This window comes from Cornus florida, unplaced genomic scaffold (genome assembly GCF_030987335.1).
Source record: "Cornus florida cultivar Cherokee Brave unplaced genomic scaffold, ASM3098733v1 CherokeeBrave_3.0.0_Hap2_Chr05, whole genome shotgun sequence".
NCBI classification, from domain to species: domain Eukaryota; kingdom Viridiplantae; phylum Streptophyta; class Magnoliopsida; order Cornales; family Cornaceae; genus Cornus; species Cornus florida.
This window is the reverse complement of record NW_026775575.1, coordinates 93,499,364-93,518,342: the sequence shown is the minus strand read 5'-3', so window position 1 is coordinate 93,518,342 and position 18,979 is coordinate 93,499,364. Positions and strand designations below refer to the sequence as shown.

The window sequence follows — 18,979 nt, the reverse complement described above, 5'->3', positions numbered from 1 at the left end:
TTTCTTTTTTATCCGTCCCAAAATAATAATTCATTTTTCTTTTTCAAATAATATATTTTATATATGTCGAATTTAAAATTTTAAACTTAAATCTTTAAAATTTAAAAAGACAAATTAATTAATTTTTTTTTAAGTATACAATGCACGTCCCCACGTGCTCTTCCTAAACGATACTTAAATGGGGACGAATAAAGTATTGCAAAAAACTCAAACAGTTGAGTTGAATTTTTGCAACTCACTCTGAAAACTATCTCCATGCAGCGAGTATTCTCTACGCGCTTAAATCGACTCCGACTCAACCAGACACGGACCTTTTGACTCTCCGGTCTCCACCCTTGAAAGTTGTTGCCCGAACGCACAAGCGGCCCACCCATAAACCATCGGATAAACCCGAACATCTGTACATTCACCGCCTTCTCTCCATTCCTTCGAAGCCAAGCAAAAACACTTTATATTTCTCAGTGTTCGATCTCTCTGTTTCTCTCACTCACCATGGCACGGAGATCAGCCTCAGCGGCCATGATCGTCACGAACACGCCTGCAAAAGACCTAGCCTACACCAATTTCGCCTACTGCTCGCCGTTGGATCTCAGGAACTTCTCTGTCCCCGGATCCAATCTCTTTCTTGCTCTGGTTGCTGATACGTTTGTGTTATCTTTATCATATCCTTTTCTCTTCGTGTCTTTCACATGAGTAGGTATTTGTGCTTGTGTTGTTCTACTCTAGTCTACTGACTCTTTCATCAGTATGAACGTTAATTTGTTCTGTTTTTGATTGTTTGGTGAATGTAGTGTACTGTATTTTTGTTTGACTAGTTGCCTGGATAGTTATAGAAAGGGAAAGGAAATCGATTGGTTGTTTTTTCATTTTCTCGTGTTTAATTTATAATTGAATGGAAGATTCAGCTCAACTCTGCCATATACCTGTACAAGGGTTTGATTGAGTTGATTGTTATTTCTTTCACGAAACAACTAAAATCAGCAAATTAGCAATGGAACCACTGCCGTTTTTTCTACTCAAATTGTTGGGTTATTGGGTTCTAGTGCAATCACATTGATAAGTAGTTTGAATAGCTGATATTCAATCAATTTGCATTTTTGCCCAATTCATTTATTTGAACCTTACATTGTTTATATAGAATGCTAAGTTACATTGACAAATGCTTTAACATGTTCAATATTCATTTTTTATTTTTGGTTTTGCTGGGTAGTGACTGCCTGTTTTCTTTAGGAACTTGTGTCAAATTATTTCCAAAACTGGGATTACCATTTGAATGCTTACCTAGAAAGAGATATGAAGGGAAAAGTGCTAGGTAGTCATGGCAGTAGGACACAGCATGTTTAAAACAATTCAAGCATAGTCAAAATAGGCATTCTAGTCCTTTTCTTTATTAGGATTCCAAAAGAATTAAAGGAGACCCATTCTTCTCAGCTTGGTCCTTGATGTATCAAGCTCGTCAAGCCCACTCTTGCATACAAAGAAGTAGGTATAACTAAAGACAAATTGAATTCACTTAAGGAGCTGTAACAGATGGCCAATGAGAATGGCGATGGACCAACAACTGATCTAAGAAATTTCTCATATTTGATTTACAATATGACTTCTTTCCTGAATATTAAGTTGTGGATCTTTATTGATATGTCTCCAGAAGTCTAAAATTTCCACAACATTATCATATTTAGTCCTGTTAAACCTTTTTGGTTTTGGTTGAAACATCAAAATATCCTCCATATCATAATATAATCTAGAGATGCAGCTGATGGTTTAGCCCACTGCTATTGAGAAATTCCTCTCTTCTTTTTCCTTTTCTTGCTTCTATCTTGTAAGAGTAGCAGTGAGTGATGATAGTCACAAATGGAATCTATTGCTTGTCATGACTGCGATTTTGGTGGATGCAGCTGCTAATTGGTGCAACTACCACTGATATGGTAAACTTGTTTTGCTTCTTCTGGATATTTCTTGTTGTTAAGTTGTACGGTATATTGCTTGGCATGGGTTCGTTCATGATTGTGGGTGCAATTTTTGCATGGATACTTGGTGCATTAGGAGGTACAATGAAATAATATAATTTAGGTGAAGAAAGTTTATTCTATACATCTTTGAACTCTGTATAAGTAAGAAAATGTTAAAGTGATACAATTTTGTTCGAACATTTATTGAATAGATGTACTTCATTGTTGCCTTAACTAAAACATACTGCCTACGAAAGCATACCTATTGGCCACATTGCTCTCAATGCCATTCAGCGTCGCCATGCAAGAGTTTCCACTGGGGACACGGTATCCGTGACCAGGTTGGTATAACTTCTTCAAAATTTTCAGTGGTGGTTGGTGCATTTTCACCAGTTTTTGATGTTTATATGGTGACAATATCACTAGATTTGTTCCACCTGATAATTTCGAACTAGCAGTGGTTACTCTTGAGTTGGAGTTTGTAAAAAAAGGGACTAGAGACGAGCAGGTATGATCACGCGCTGCATTTGCTTCGCTCTCCCTCTCTCTCTCTCTCTCTCTCTCTCTCTCTCTCTCTCTCTCTCTCTCTCTCTCTCTTTTTCCTTTGAAAGAATTGAATTCTGTTGGATAATTACCACTAAACATTTTATGCACAATTCAATATTCTGTGAGCTTTTTGTCTTATTGCGCTGTTAGTTTATGCTTTAGTCTAGAGGAATGACTGTAATATGTTTATTTGGTAGATTGATGCTGTTCTTTTGGCTCAGCAACTTAGGAAGAGATTTATCAACCAAGTAAGATTCTTATTTTCTCTTAATATATAAATAGACATGCTATTTCATTGAGGTGCATATTTCCTAAAGTAGAACACATATGAACCCAGCTTTCCATGAATAGGTCAGACTCGCTTTGCCAACGAATTGTTTCTATAATAAACAAGTAGAGCTCAAGCTTTAACTTTGGACTCATTTAATGACCGGGTGGAGCCTGTTCAAGCCCAAGCTTAGCTTAATTTGGGTTGTGAACAAGGGTTGATAGAAGCTAATGTAACTTCATGTAAAATTTGATGGCTATATGTTATTTGATAAGCACAATGTTTGGTGTAGAACAAGAGTACTGAAGCATACAGCTTGCATTCACATCATGCATGGTGTGTCATCACTTTTTTTTTTGTTTTGACCTTTTTTCAAGTATAAAGTTTGGTTATATATGTGAATCGACTACAATCAGTTCTAGTCAAATGGCTCAAGAAATTATACTTTCTTAAGATTTTGACCCATTGACCTAGCTTAGCCGCGGAACTTGTGAGCTTAACAAGGATTTGCTGAACTGAGCCTGAACAGAGATCTCTTAGGTTGGTTTGAGCTTGAGCCAAGCTTGGACACCCTTAAATCTTGTTGAGGAGCTTGAAACATGCTAATACTTGGGTTGGCTTGATTCATTTGCATCCCTTACCTAAAGTTTATCCAGCATCCTGGTATTCAAAAAGTTTCTATGATTTCCTTTCTTTTCTGATAGGGTATCAGCAAAGCTAATTCATCTCTTTGTTGCTTTGCTGGAACATTTAATCCCACTGTAGACTATATCTTATATGCTAATATGCTGTATAGAGTCCTTGGTTGACGTGTTTAAGATTTGAACAAATATATATGACTTCTAAATTATATTATATATATCGCAGATGCTTGCTCTTCAGAAATGTATTGTAAGAACTAGATGGAATATTTTGCTAAATCTTGCTTAGGGTCAAAGATGAATAAAGTTCAAAGAGTAAGTTGTGTTTTGTGCTTGTGCTTGTGGTCATCAGTTTTGTTAATAAAAAACAGAAAATCTTCAAATTCAATTATTCGTGTCATAAAGCATTTCAACACCCTTTTGTTTCTTATAATATTTATTCTTGTTGTATTACAAATATCAAATTAGCATTTTAGGCGGCACATCAAATTTACAATGCTTCTGTTTAAATTTTCTCTCAAGTTAGATGAAATTCCAGTATTTTTCATCAGAGCCATCTATTGACCCACTGAATGGTAGTCAGAACAACAATTTACTAATATAACAATACTGCATCAGGAATAGAAACAGGGGATCAGTCATTCAGTCAACGAATATTTTAAACGTTCTCTAAGTCATTTACCAAGTTAACTATGACAATTAATCATATGCTGTATTTTGTCTCTTTGTTCGTCTGATTTACACTGTTCAGAAATTTATTTAGAGGGATAATGATGTGCAGGTTATGACAACAGGGCAGAGGGTAACATTTGAGTATCATGGCAATGGTTATATCTTCACAGTAAATCAGGCTGTTGTAGAGGGGCGAGAAAAATCAAACAGTATAGAAAGAGGGATGATTTCAGCTGACACATACATTGTTTTTGAAGCGTCAAACTCCAGTGGAATAAATGCATGTCTTTCTTTTCCTTGCACTGTGTTTACTCGTCTTTTCATTTATACTTTTGTTAGCTTTCCAGTTAAAACTAGCTTTGAATGGATTATGCGCCTTACTGAAACTTCCTTTTCCTTTTATGCTTGTTTGCTTTTCTCCTCTATGCTTTTAACTTTATATTGATGCTTTATTGTCCACAAATGGTAGCTTTTAGTTATCCTTGCTGGAGCAATCTATTAGTTCATCATAGTCAAGTGACAACTGAGCTTAATACAGATTGTCAACCAACGTGAAGCTGCTAGAAGCAACATCTTCAAGCAGAAAGAGTTTAATCTTCAGTCACTGGGTATAGGTGGTTTAAGTGCGGAGTTTGCAGATATATTTCGAAGAGCTTTTGCCTCTAGAGTTTTTCCTCCACATGTGACGAATAAGTAATGTTGTCTTCTTGCAAATTTTTTGTCATCTTTACCTTTTGATTTAAAAAATATATGGATAGAATACTTATTCACTTATGCTTTGTGATGGAAAAAAATTATATGTTTCAGGCTGGGCATCAAACATGTAAAGGGAATGCTGCTTTATGGACCTCCTGGTACTGGAAAGACTCTAATGGCTCGCCAGATTGGAAAATTGTTGAATGGAAAGGATCCAAAGGTATATAACTGAAGCATTCATAGGTTGTTGGTATTTAAATGCCACAGGCTATTGTGGTTGTGTTATAAGATACTTTTCATGATAGGAATTAGTTAAATCTTGTGTGTGAGTATTTATTAGTTAAATGTTCACTGAAGATAAAAATTGTGACATTAACCTTTTTGATGTATAATTATTTTGGCCTTCAATATTGAAAAATTCCACTTCCATCTTTCTCGCTTCTTAAACAAGTGTAGGGATGATTCGGATGATTGCATCTTGCTTGCATTGCGTCTTAACCTATATATTAGAGTTGCTATTTTCCTCACTTCCTTATATTTTAATGATAGTGTTCTTGAGATTTTGTACACAAAGGCAAGTGACAACCCACAACTCACTTTTGTGAGCTTCAGGCTGTTGCTAACTTGAAACTGAACATGTGTGTCTGTCTTGTCCAGCCATGCCACAATACATACTCATTTCTTTATGGTTTTTGAAGGTCTGAAAGCTGATTAAACAATCTTTTTCATATATGTGCTAATGTCATGCTCTTCTCCTCTCCTCAATTTATCTCAGTAAATTCCTACTTATATTTGCTTAATTTGTTCAATCATTGTGTCAACTCTAGATTGTCAATGGGCCTGAAGTGTTAAGCAAATTTGTTGGTGAAACTGAGAAGAATGTGAGGGATTTATTTGCTGATGCCGAACAAGACCAGAGAACCCGAGGCAAGATGTATATAGTGGGCAGATTTGCTTCTTTTGTCCTTATATAATACTTTCTTTCCCTCTCTTCGGCTGATCAATGTGACTTACATATCATCATTTTTATGGAATTCTCTTCAGGTGATCAAAGTGACTTGCATGTTATCATATTTGATGAAATTGATGCAATCTGTAAGGTATGAGCCTTCAAAGCTCTTGAAGCTAAAGTAATTCTGTGTTGCACGTTTAACTTTTGTTGTTGCACCATGAAAGTAACTGTTGATTAGAACCTTGGAGGTTTGAGTTTCAGATGGAAATAGATTGAGAAACAAAACAGTATTTTTAAATATAATTTTTTTTCATTATAATAATATAGTCCAGAACATGAACCTCAAGCAAAAGTTTTTTATTAGCTGACATTTATATAACGATTAATCTTTTGAGAATGTTATTCTGTTGACAACTGTTAACTTTTGATTGTTCTATCAGCAAACCAAATCCCAACAATTTTTAGGTTCATTCAATTTATAATTACATATAGTTTTCATAGTTGGTCAAATCCGTTGCTCTGTTATACTCTCTCAAGGCATTTTGACTGGAATCGTATTGATTTAAGCTCCTTCTATGCTGCTGGTAATATTTTGTTAAATTTTTTCTTCATCTGTTCTTTTAATTTTCTATGAGCTAATGTATTTGTTAGGCATGCTGCAATATCTTTGGTCTTGTCCTGGCCTTATGATTATTTGTTAATTGTCATTAATGGCCACCTGTCAATAAATTGATTTATTTAAAGTTTATTTGGTTATGCAATTTATTCATTTGGTTCACATTTGCAGTCAAGAGGTTCCACTAGAGATGGTACTGGAGTTCATGATAGTATTGTTAACCAACTCCTCACGAAGGTTGGTTTAATGGTCTCAAGTTGTGTGGTTGAATGAATTGGGAGATTTTGAGTCATTTGGTGGTGCACCTGGCTTACAAATGACAGTAACTAATTGGAAATTGCTTGCTATTTAGATAGATGGTGTTGAGTCTCTGAATAATGTTTTGCTTATCGGGATGACCAACAGAAAGGATTTGCTAGATGAAGCGCTTTTGAGGTGAAACTTATATCTTGTACCACTTCCGTCTTGTGCTAAATTATAACTTATAGCTGGATGTAGAGTTGCTTGTTGTTGGGAATCTTTTAAGTGAAATTTTCTTAATTGTCCCAATTTTTTTACCCTTAATTTTTCATTTGGTTTCTAGGCCTGGGCGTTTGGAAGTCCAAGTGGAGATCAGCCTTCCTGATGAGAATGGTCGCTTACAAATTCTTCTAATTCACACAAATAAGATGAAAGAAAATTCTTTTCTTGCTCCAGATGTTAACTTGCAAGAGCTTGGTACGTGAGTTATGAATCCTGTCATTTTGTTATTGTTGTTGCTATGGTAGTTATCCTTCAAACAGTCCTCTTCCCCTATAAAATAGCCTGGTAACCTCTTTATCTCAGATTGTAGAATCTTAGATTCAAGAGTTATTAGTTAGGATGTCTTTGTCTGGAAAAATCTTTCATATTTGTGTTTTTTTGTGGTTGGAAAGGTAAAATTACTTTTCATTTATTTTTTTAGGAAGTGTAGGCTCAGTTTTGCCATATGAGTTTTGGCAATATCATTAGTTAACAATGTGGTCCATTCCAATTGGCATGAATTAAACAATGTTCTATTTTTTTCACCAGTAAGAGAACTTAGAAAGAATTTTGATTGTTTTTTCAATGATTTTTTTATTTTTTTTATTATTATTATTTTTTTAATAAATGATACGAGGCCTTTTGTTGGCCCTGTAGAATAAGAGTGATTATTAAGCCAATTGATTACGAACTAGCATGATTAATCAGCACTATTGACTCTCTTTTGGAAAGGATGTATGAGATTTCTATTAGGGAGGGAAAGACCAAGATTGGGAAGTTCTTTATAGATTTGTTTACTTGGAGCTATGTAGCGGGGCACTATTTGATTCCCCCGGAATGAGTATCAACGAGAAGGTTTTGGACTTTTAGTTAAGGAGGGGGTTTTTGCTTTCTTTGTAGCTTGGGAAGACATTGAGTCATTGGCCATTGAAAATTTGAGGAGCAAGGGTACTATTTTGACTAGCAGGTGTTGCATGTGCAAGTCGATGATAGAGTGTGTCAATCACCTTGTATGCATTGGTCAGTCACATGGATCATGGGTGCTGTGGAATATTCTTCTGTCTTTGTTTGGAGTAGATTAATTACTGCAAAGTCGGTTCGGGAGCTTTTCAGTTCTTTGAGCATGGGCTGTGCAAGTGCTTTACTCTTTCATACCTCCTGTGTACATGAATCATGTGTTAATTCCCTCCTTACCTCCTTTATCACTGAGTGGTCATTTAGGGGCTTAAGCTGGTGATCCGGGCTGTTTCCCTCTCGATAATGAAGCCTAACCCCCATCGTCTCACAGGCTGACCTTGACCCTTGCCATCTTTTAGTGAAATTGGCATTTGTAGTGAAATCATTATGTACTTTTTTTTTTTTTTTTTTTCTTTCTCATGAATTATTACTATTATTATTTTTTGCAACTTGTTTTTCCTGATTGCATCTATTGTTTGATCCCTTCTTGTACCAATGGCAATAACAATACTAAATTCGACACATGGAACCGTATCTTTTGTATTTGCATCTTACTTCCTGCTTCCTTGATACTTATGTGGATGACATCGCTGCACGAGTTCCAACTTAAATGGTCTAGTGCTCAGATTTGCTTTGATATTAATATCTTGAATTGATAAACTATCCTATTCTCCAATATATATGCACTGATTGGATGTGGTCCAGCATGTACTTTTTTAATGGTAAAGATTGTCAATACAGAGTGTAGTAGTTGAAACAGTATTCACTATTATTTCTTCGCCAAAATAAGAAATATATGCCACATGAGAATGTATTAAAAATGTAAATGGTTTGTGTTTAGTGAATTAATTAGTATCATATTTTAGAGGAATGTCTTTTTTCTGGTTGCAGCTGCTCGGACAAAGAATTTCAGTGGAGCAGAACTTGAAGGTGTTGTAAAAAGTGCAGTATCGTTTGCTTTGAACCGACAATTAAACATGGATGACCTCACTAAGCCTGTGGATGAAGAAAGTATAAAAGTCACAATGGATGATTTCTTGAATGCCCTTCAAGAAATTATTCCTGCATTTGGAGCTTCTACAGATGACCTTGAACGTTGCAGGTAGCACCAAGTTTCAGAGTTTTCCTTGCATTGTTAATTTGTTATATGGATTCATCTAACTCAACGGTTGCTCTTTCTGCTATGATAACCTTAGAATTTCGTAGTACTTTCTTTATCATTCTTCCATCTCAAATTAGACCTTGATCTCAAAATTGCTAGATAGAGCTCATCTGATTATGGTACGTAGACCACACTGTTGGACCCAAAAGAAAAAGAAGGCACCCAAGCCATTGTAGCACAGGAAGTGCTGACATAGATTCCAAATGGTGGGATTGGTTTCAGTGTTTGAAGCTTATTATCTATCAAAAATGAAGGTGCCAAGCTATTGTGGAGATCCTAGATGAGTGCTAAGTGGGGAATCCTGAGATCATAGTTTGGAGTATAGCCCATCCAGTTGAGGGCCTTGAGGCTTCATAGGCTCTTTTTTGGAAATTTGGAATGTGTGCACTGTGGCCTATCACAAGAACTGAGGGTGTCACAAACTATTGGCCTACAAGTCAATAGCAAAATGGAATACAATTTTGGTTTGCTGGTTGGTGGACCCACCAAAGAACATATGTAGTGTGATACACAAATCAGGTAATAATTGTGCACAAGTTGGTGGGGGCACCTCCTTCCTTCTAGGTGGCACTGTGGTGAAAGTGTGGTGTGAAAGCCATAGGAGCTGAACATCCTAGTGCAGCGGTTTTGGAGATAGATTCTTTTTGCATTTTCCTGGATTTGTTCATGGGATTCCACGTGGTACTGACTCAAGTTGGTCTGTTACTTCTAAAGTGGAGCATGTACTGGTGCTAGATACATTAATGTCTCTCTTGTGTGTATTGGAAATACATAGTGCTGTTCAGAAAAGATGCTAGGGCTTTATTTAGCCAACTCTTGAGTTTGACGTTGAATAGCAGTAGTAAGCACAGGAGGCGTATGTGGTGGGGAGATTTCTTTTCTTTTCTTCCTTACCTATCAAAAGGTATAATTACTTCTAGCTATCAAGGATATTTGCGTTTAAGGTTACAGTTATTAGCCTGGTAAAGATTGTTTTTACTGAAGCTGTGACCTGCATCAGACAAGAGAGTCAATCTGACATACGATAACAAGTGCAATGGGAAGTATGATGAGTCATTGGAATATGTAATGGGTCAATATATTTTATTTGCTTAAACTAGTATTGATACTACTTGTATGTTTAAGAGTTTTTGGTGTATTAATATAATATCATGACCAACATTTACAAACAATGTGATGATTGTGATTCCTTACAGTGAGATCCATAAATAAAGCTAGTTCTACTTTACTAGATGCAATACCCTCCCTCACATTCACGAGACTCGTCAGAGCTTATGGTGCACCTTTTGTTTCTGTTATTTCTAAGATGATTTTACTTCTCCCTCTCTCTTGAAATTATTTTATGAACATCTTATTCCAACTTAAAACCTTCCTTTCAGATTAAATGAAAAACTAATTGAGAAATTAGACAGAGGTCCATGATTTTCTGTTGAATATTTTTTTCAAATCATGCTGTATCATATAAATGCTTTGGGCATGCCATGTTTATTCTAGTGCAATTATATAGCTCAAACAAGTTTGCTTTTCTAAAGCAGGTCGATTTTCTTATTCCAATAATGTTCACCTTCAAACAACTAAATGTTACTTGCAGACTGAATGGCATGGTGGATTGTGGAGGACGACATGAGCACATTTACAAAAGAACTATGCTACTGGCGGAGCAAGTAAGGGTGAGCAAAGGAAGCCCACTTGTTACTTGTCTTCTGGAAGGCCCAGGTGGCAGGTTAGTGCCTTTTTATTTTTAATTTTTATTTTTATTAAATATCATTTCTCTAACTCATTATTGTCTTGGACAGTGGTAAGACTGCACTGGCAGCTACTGTTGGTATTGACAGCGATTTTCCCTATGTCAAGATTGTAAGTACCTTCTCATATGGTGCAGTTGACCATTCCCATGGAACATTAATTCCCCCACCTCCTCTCTCTCTCTCTCTCTCTCTCTCTCTCTCTGTCTCTCATGTTTCTGATTTTGGTTCTTTTACCCATGGATAGATTTCTGCTGAATCAATGATTGGGCTCAGTGAAAGCAGTAAATGTGCCCAGATTGTCAAGGTGTTTGAGGATGCTTATAAATCGCCATTAAGCGTAATTGTCCTTGATGACATTGAAAGGTGACTCCTGCTGATATTGATTGATGTGTTGATGATTTATTTCCGTTTGCCTCTATTATTATCATTGGTGTCTCTGGTTTTCCTTGGTGCAGGCTACTGGAGTATGTTGCAATTGGACCTCGTTTTTCAAATATAATTTCTCAGACGTTGTTGGTCCTCCTCAAGCGGTTTCCTCCGAAGGTTTTTCTGAAATATATTCTCAATTTATTTAGTCCCAGCATGGGCTTCACCCTAGCTCAGCTCTAAAAGATTCTAGTTTCCGCCCTCCCTCCCTCCTTTCTAGGAATAATTGAATAACTGTTTTTATAGTAATAGTCCATTCCTGCATAGGTTAGATGGATTTGGTGTACTGAAGAGTTGTAATGGCAAAGTTGTCATTGATCAGTTTTTTTTGGCTTATCTGTGAAGGCTTATTCTTCGGCTGTTATATGATGATGAACATATTGTGCACCAACTTTTCTGAAGAAGTTTTCTTATTTTTTTCTTATTTATACAACTCTTCAGGGGAAAAATGTTTTGGTAATTGGGACTACAAGTGAGGTGGATTTCTTGGATTCAATTGGCATTTGTAATTCTTTTTCTGTCACGTACCATGTTCCGACATTAAAGACAGAAGATGCTAAAAAGGTAAATCATTGTATCCATTTGCCATCATTTAGCTGGCCTTATTATACTATGTTTCATGCATGAACTTGTTTATATCTATAATGATGCATACTTATCAAAAAAAAAAAATGATGCATGAATTTGTTTTATCATTTCATTATAGTCAGGGCTATTATTATTTAATCTCTGAACAGGTAACTGGGTAAACTTAGTCAACTGAGTAAAATTATCGACAACTTCTTGATAATGGTCAAAATCAACAGCCTTCTTAAACTCAAGATGATGTTTTTTCTCATTTTTCCTGTTTGTGAGACGTTTTGTGAGGGTATTAAAGCCATCAAGAACCACTTTTAGGGCCTGAAAATCATAAGGCGCCTCTTATTATTTAGGATCCTCTGATTCCTTTTTGTGTGCATGTGTGAGATAAATTAGTTATTTACATGTCCACATGTATGCTTGATAAACAAAATTGTTGTATCTACATACCAAAGGTCACCAGGTTGGGAGGTTTCCTTGTTACAAAAAAAATATATATATTTGTGGTATCTACATTGTTTTATTAAAATATAGGCAAGAAGTATGAAAGATTAATACTCTCTTCTGGAGAAGCACATCTATAATCTATTATCACTTTTCTCCTAGGGTAATGGGTTGCTCATGAATGTCAAGACACTTCGTCTACGAACACATCATATTCATTTTCGTACCAATGATTTAATTTACTTATTTTTTATGCCTCTGTTATCCATTTTCTCATTTTCTATTACTGATTAATGTGGATGGATCATTCTATGCAAGTTTATGACATGCTGTATATTGAGATTTTATTTTGTTTATGATCTTTCTCCTTTCCCTACAGGTGTTACAGCAGATAAATGTTTTTGCCCAGGATGACATTGATGCCGCTGCCGAGGCCCTTAATGATGTAAGCATTACTCTCTCTCCGCTCTCTCTGTGTCCCCCTCCCCTCCTCCCAAAGAAACAACATTTTCAGCTATTCATAATGCCTACACCAGAATAAAGTTATAGAACTAGGAAAGGTTCACTGAGTAGGCAAGAAGAACTGAGATGACAAGATTTGATTTCTCACTCTTAGATTATTTAATGTGTTATAGATGCCAATCAAAAAGCTCTACATGGTAGTTGAAATGGCCGCCCAAGGCGAACAAGGCGGGGGAGCAGAAGCCATATATTCGGGTACAGAGAAAATCAACATTGCTCATTTCTATGATTGCCTTCAGGACATAGTCCGATATTAGAGTGGAAATGCGCTTCTCATCCCAACTTCTCAAGATTTATGCATAAACCACAGTTTTGTATCTTCACTTCACAAATTTATTTTTCTCTTTTTTCCTACTGTTATATCATTGACTGGATGTAAGCGTGAATTTGTATCTCTCTTTTTGCTGAGTGTTTTCTTTGTTCATCCAGGAGAGAGTTTTCTTCGTCTGTTCAGGACTCGGTTCTTCTCTGATCCTTTTTCCATCCGAGCCTTTATCGGACAGCCATACAACACGGTGCTTTGTGTGTGGTATACTCTAGTGAGGGCTTGGACCGAAAAAGACACGGAGAAGATCCTTGTCCGTTCAAGTAAGGTCTTAAAACAAGATTTTATGGTTACCAGTGTGGTTGATTGGAGTGTCATGAACGTCTCTGTGGTTTTGAGATATTTAATCAAATATTTCCAATATTGTATTGCAATAGGTGGCTCTACTATATGTTTGTATGAGCTTGAGTTACTTATAATAATGCATGCATGTATCCTTCTCTTGCAAACCTCCATAACAGGCTTGGAACTGAGATGTGTACGCAAAGATAGGTTGTTATGTATTGGACTCTGCACACCATGCTTAATGGATACCCACTTGAGATTTTATGCTGAAAGCCGTTGTCATGAATGGAATGCTTACCCCACCAAAGTTGTAAACATGGTGATTTTTTAATCGTTTATGTAAAAATTAATCCTGGTGCAATAGTGCAATAGTCTGCTTAGATGAATGAGTAATGCTACTTAGACCGAACAGTTAAAAGATAATTACTTGCAAAAATTAGTCAAGTTTGCAACATACATCAAACTGGGTCTGTTTTAATTATATTTAGCATATAGAATCAATTAAAGCTATCAGGTTTAGCATATTTTGCATATATAACCAATCAAAACTATTCGATTTAGCATCTTTAATTACTCCGTAGTGGAGGAAGGTATGATTAAGCCTCCGGCGTAGAATGTTTTTTGGTGATGTTTGGTTGTCATAAAATATTATTAAAACATAACAAAAATAACTTATTCATTAATTTTTAATAAGTTATTTTACACGCTTCACCTGATGAGTTCGACCTCAACCTCGGCTTAGACTTTTATCAAATGTCAAAAAATAATATGCACACGCGCGCGTATATTTTACTTAAAATATATATATATTTTACCTCACCCAAAATAAAAAGTAAAAGTAGATCGATTTGATATGAGCGGTGGAGATATTTTTTTGTTTAAAATAATTGAAAGCCAATAACCTTCAAGTCTTATGAAGTAGGTAATCTATATTCTAGTCATTTCAAAGTCCAAGCATATTCATGAAAGGATGTGAAATTATTGTTTCTTGAGTTTTTAACTTTTTACCTCCAACTGGATTTGGACGCCACATTGGGTTTGAAATGATTTAGGCTAGCCGGCCAACTGATACACCAATGAGGTTCAATGGAGTTGAGATTTTTGTGCAATAAATCAAAGTTATGATTTGGACTTGTCTGGAAGAGAAAGAGAAAGTGGAGAGGGTTTGAAGAAGACAGCCATGATTTTAATTGCTCTCTTGAGGATAATGGAAGCATGAAATGTAAGGCCACGCTTTGCTTGACAAAAGTGTTTTGAAAGGTTGAGTACATGGAGAAGCAATTACTCTACAACCATCAAAAGTGTTTTTGTTTTGTTCCAATCTCATTTTTATAGCCCCCAAAATGAAAATAATGTTGGGCATTTTTGGATTTACACTCAAAATTCATTATTTAATTCCTCTTTTATTTAAAGCCAAGGAAAAATTATAATAATAAAAGAAAGAAGAAAATTATCGATGCTACATTTATCATCAAACCTTATTTGCCCATGCATTGGTGCTTATCTCAAGCATTCGGATGGCCATCATTCATGGCATTTGTGCCTCCGTACGTATAACAAATTGGAGCACTAATTGTCCACAAAATATAATAATAAGACAGTGAAGTGACAATCATATGATAATGTGTTTATTTTTTAAAAAAATTTGTCTTACTTATTTTAAATTCAAAATAGACACGTTTCATTCTATCACTACGTCACCTCGATGGTGAATCCTCCTCACCTGTGAAGAGACCAACATTTTTCAAACAAAATCAAAATGCTACATCCTCCTGGAGAAGCAAACAATGGAGTGATTTTTCAAGTTTCATCACCATTATTGGATGTAGTTCTATTAATCAAGAGAACAAACTTTAAAAACCTAACAGTCAAAGCTCAACTTCTTTATCATGTAACATACTGGACCAATCCAACCTTTTATTTATTTATTTTTTTTGGGTGAATCAATCCAACCTAACTTGGTTCCATGTGTATGTACAATTTCCTGGAGCTCCAAACAGATTTTTGGTTGTTGACTTCATTTCTGGCCAGATGCATATATATTCTTTGTTTACATATTGGCCACAAAAGGAGCATTTTTCATGACCAATTCAACTATTGCTTGCTGTTGAATGACCAAATTCTGATGCTCCAAACAAAACCCAAAATCCAAACTCAAGTGGTTTATTCAATATTGTCCAAAAATTATACAATGGAGAAAGTCAGCTTTAAGGATGTCTTCTCACTGAAATAAATGCTTTATATCACAGAAAAAAAGGGACAATTTTCTCTGGTTGAAACAATATTAATTTGAGTAGGAGGATATTATTCTTTTTTATTCTTAATCAATATATACAAAATTTAATAAATTATTGTAATTTAATAAATGATAGTCAAATTTATTTACTAAGCATTCATAAAAAACAAACATTATAAAGTTATCTTCCTATGTTTCCATTTGAAAAATGGCCTGAAAAGTTCTGTATATATAATCAGTTTCTTCCATTATCATGCCAAATACCATATCTTTCTGTGCCCATGAATTTGAATCTTTGGCTAATTGTGAAATTCAAAAACATGCTATGAGAAAACAGAAAGACTAAGAATAAATAAACAGATGCAATTGCACACATATACAATTTTATTTTATTTTAAAAAATATATATATATACATGCAAACCAAACTCAATCCATTGATAATCATGTTCATTGCCAACTAGTCAAAGACTTATCTAAACATGGGAGGGAAGTTCTTACCATTAGAGTCACTGAAGGTAACAATCTTGTCAATTCCCAAGTTAGAGAAGATATATCTACAGTGTGTGTTCCAAAAACGAGAGATGGTGACATGAGAGGAGGACAGGAGGCCAACCCTCCATTATAAAGATTCCTTCGGACTTTTCTCACAGAGGCGTGTGCTCCTCTCATGCCTTCTGGGACCCACATTGACCCATACGTGTGTCCTACACTAAGCCCCAATCAATTGCTCCATTACAGGCCTCCATCTATAAATACATACCAAAGCACACACCATGGAGATATAGCAGTTCATACCAGCCATAACAACTCCTCTATAAGCTCCATTTCCTCTGTTCAGTTTAACTTCCTATACTCGCCATGTCGGACCTCTGTAGCGGCTGCAGTTGCACTGACAAAAGCCAGTGCGTGTAAGTGTTCTGAGTACTTCTTCATGATATTCTTGCAACATGGTTATATAACTTATATGTGTATTGTGTGTGTTGTGTGTGCATTTCTTCATGCATGGTTATCAAGCTAAGTCTTTTATAGTTTGAAGCTATATATTGTAATTCAGTTGAACATGTTTTATGAGACTGATCAAATATATCCCAAAACAACCACCTGGCCTCTAGTCCATATGGTATGATCTCTCCTCTCCAAAGGGGAGGTTGAGAGTTTGAGCCCCAACAAGTACACTAATTATACTAATAATAAATTAAAAATACATGTCCCAAAACAAAGGATGTTATTATGTTGTTATGGACTGCTAGAAGTTTTTTTAGTATCAGTATTTGGGACTATTGTAATAAGATACATATTTCTAACTATTAGCTACTATAAGTAACATAATAGGGTGACACTATCTTAAAGTTTGGTCCTCTTACCAATAGGCCAGTGGCCTAGCGGTACCAAATCCCTGCTTCCCAAAGGGAGGTCAGGGGTTTGGTCCTCGGTGGAGGCATGTGTGTGTGAGTACCAATTAAGAAAAAAAAAAGTTTGGTCCATCTTATAAGTTACACAGTAGGACTACAGAGCTTATGAATTCATTATTCTGCCCATATCTTGAATTGTATGGGCTGCGGCCACAACTGAATCAGTTTTATAAATATTTGATGATGGAGGCTCTTATCTTAATTTTAAGTTGAACTATTATCCTATACTTAGTTAAATTCTGATTAAACCCCGATTCTTTCCAATAATGATCTGAACAAATGCAAGAAATAAAGTCTATTGCCGAATTCTCAAATGATATCTCAAATTTGGGACCAAAGTATTCAGAGTTTTATGTCAACCTAGGAAACCTACAATAATAGTTGAGATCATTTCCTGTCAAAGATTACTGTTTGAGCAGATTTCTTACATAAAATTTTACCTACCTTCCGAGAATTTGATCAAATTTTACTAAGTAATTAAAATTATATGCTCTGCAATTGCAGGAAAAAGGGAAGCAGCTACACCATGGATGTTGTTGAGACTGAGAGGAGGTACCTTCATTGCTTAAGAATTCTTGATATTTCAGAAAACCAAATAAAAGATCTTCGTTTTCTATTTCCTGCACATTAGATTAACATGATAACTTTTAGGAGCCACTCTTATTTGAAGTCTCTTTTGACTATGCCCTTAGTAAGGGATTTTCTTTAATGATATGAAACAAGAGATGACACACAACACGACACGACACGACACAACACTGTCCAACATCATCGTTGAATATGTTTGGGATGCGATTGATGCAACATTTCTCACCAGACTGGCAAAAAACATTGTTCTTAATTAAATCAGTTCTTTGGTGTACAAAGGCACGTCATAGTGGAATTAAACATGGAGCCACATGAACTTATAGTTTTTTCAAATAATAATAACAAAACTAGAGGAAAATGAAGAATCTAATAGGGCATCTTTAAGCATCATACTTGAAAAAATTGCACCAGTACCTTTTGCTTTGCAAACAAGAATAAGGTCCAAGTATATAACATCTAATGGATCCAAGGCAGTCAATCAACTCTTGTGAAAAGGCATGCAAAACAGATAAAAATATCTTTTCAGATACTCTAAACTTTTCTAATACTCTGTCACATGAACCATCATATAGTGGATATGATCAGAACACACTGAAATAAATAAATAAAATTATACATCTACAACTCTGCCCACTATTTAATATGGATATAAACATTTCAAGACTCCATAATCAAAACATTACCTAATAGATGATGATGATCGATGTCTTACTTTTGCAGCTACGTCTCGACTATTGTCATGGATGTTCCAGCAGCTGAGCACAGTGGCAGTGGCAAGTGCAAGTGTGGCCCCAGCTGCGCTTGTGTGAATTGCACCTGTGATCAGTAAGCGCATAAAATACTGTGATGTAGGTGAACTATGGGGATCTATAATAATGTGGTTGTGTCCTTGTGGTGAATAAGTTGTGTGTCTATTGTTTAGTGCTTCCTTCTGGTGATTGTTGTGTGAAATGTGAGTTTCAACCATGTATGTGTTTCCTTTTCATATAGCACTGTAATGGTCACCTCTGTGGCGTGGTGTTGTTAAATGGACTACTATTACTAATACTTTGCTCCTGTTGTCCTCCTAATCATTCATTATATAGCTGGTAACTGGGATCTCAAGTCTCAACAGATAAGTCTATCAAGAGTGTGCGCATGTGTGTGTGTGTTTTCCCGGTAGATAAGATCAGTATATCAAGAGTTGAAATTTATCAGATGTCATGTTTTCTTGGGGGAGCATAAATACTCATAGCCAGGAAGCATTTTGTCAACGCAGAAGTCCAGAACTGTTTTGGAGCGGGCATAACACATACTGAACTTATCTTTATTGAGAAGCATGCATATTGGAGCATCCACTAATACATAATAAATAGATCAAGTAAAGAGCGAATGATGATCCCAATATGCATGCTTCTCAATAATTAGTATAAGGTTTAAGTGTTTTTAACTGTTGTGTTTATATAATAA

General features: G+C 35.6%; 1 protein-coding gene across 2 annotated transcripts; it reads left to right on the top strand.

Annotated features, from left to right (window-relative positions):
• The first annotated feature begins 241 nt into the window (after window positions 1–241).
• On the top strand, window positions 242–13,564 carry LOC132307700 (vesicle-fusing ATPase-like). Of its 2 annotated transcripts, XR_009482295.1 has the most exons (21): window positions 242–662; window positions 2,198–2,293; window positions 2,379–2,460; window positions 2,696–2,746; window positions 4,189–4,359; window positions 4,618–4,772; window positions 4,887–4,995; window positions 5,603–5,702; window positions 5,820–5,875; window positions 6,515–6,580; window positions 6,696–6,778; window positions 6,927–7,060; window positions 8,693–8,903; window positions 10,555–10,686; window positions 10,760–10,820; window positions 10,956–11,074; window positions 11,167–11,254; window positions 11,579–11,701; window positions 12,540–12,605; window positions 12,796–12,991; window positions 13,112–13,564. XR_009482295.1 is itself a non-coding variant. In XM_059805530.1 (20 exons), exons 1-20 carry the CDS (start codon window positions 493–495, stop codon window positions 12,937–12,939), a joined length of 2,217 nt encoding a protein of 738 aa, XP_059661513.1. In that variant the 5' UTR covers window positions 242–492; the 3' UTR covers window positions 12,940–13,564. The 2 variants fall into 2 exon arrangements, 1 of the variants encoding a protein (XP_059661513.1); XM_059805530.1 differs by having other exon boundaries at window positions 12,796–13,564.
• The last annotated feature ends 5,415 nt before the right edge of the window (window positions 13,565–18,979 follow it).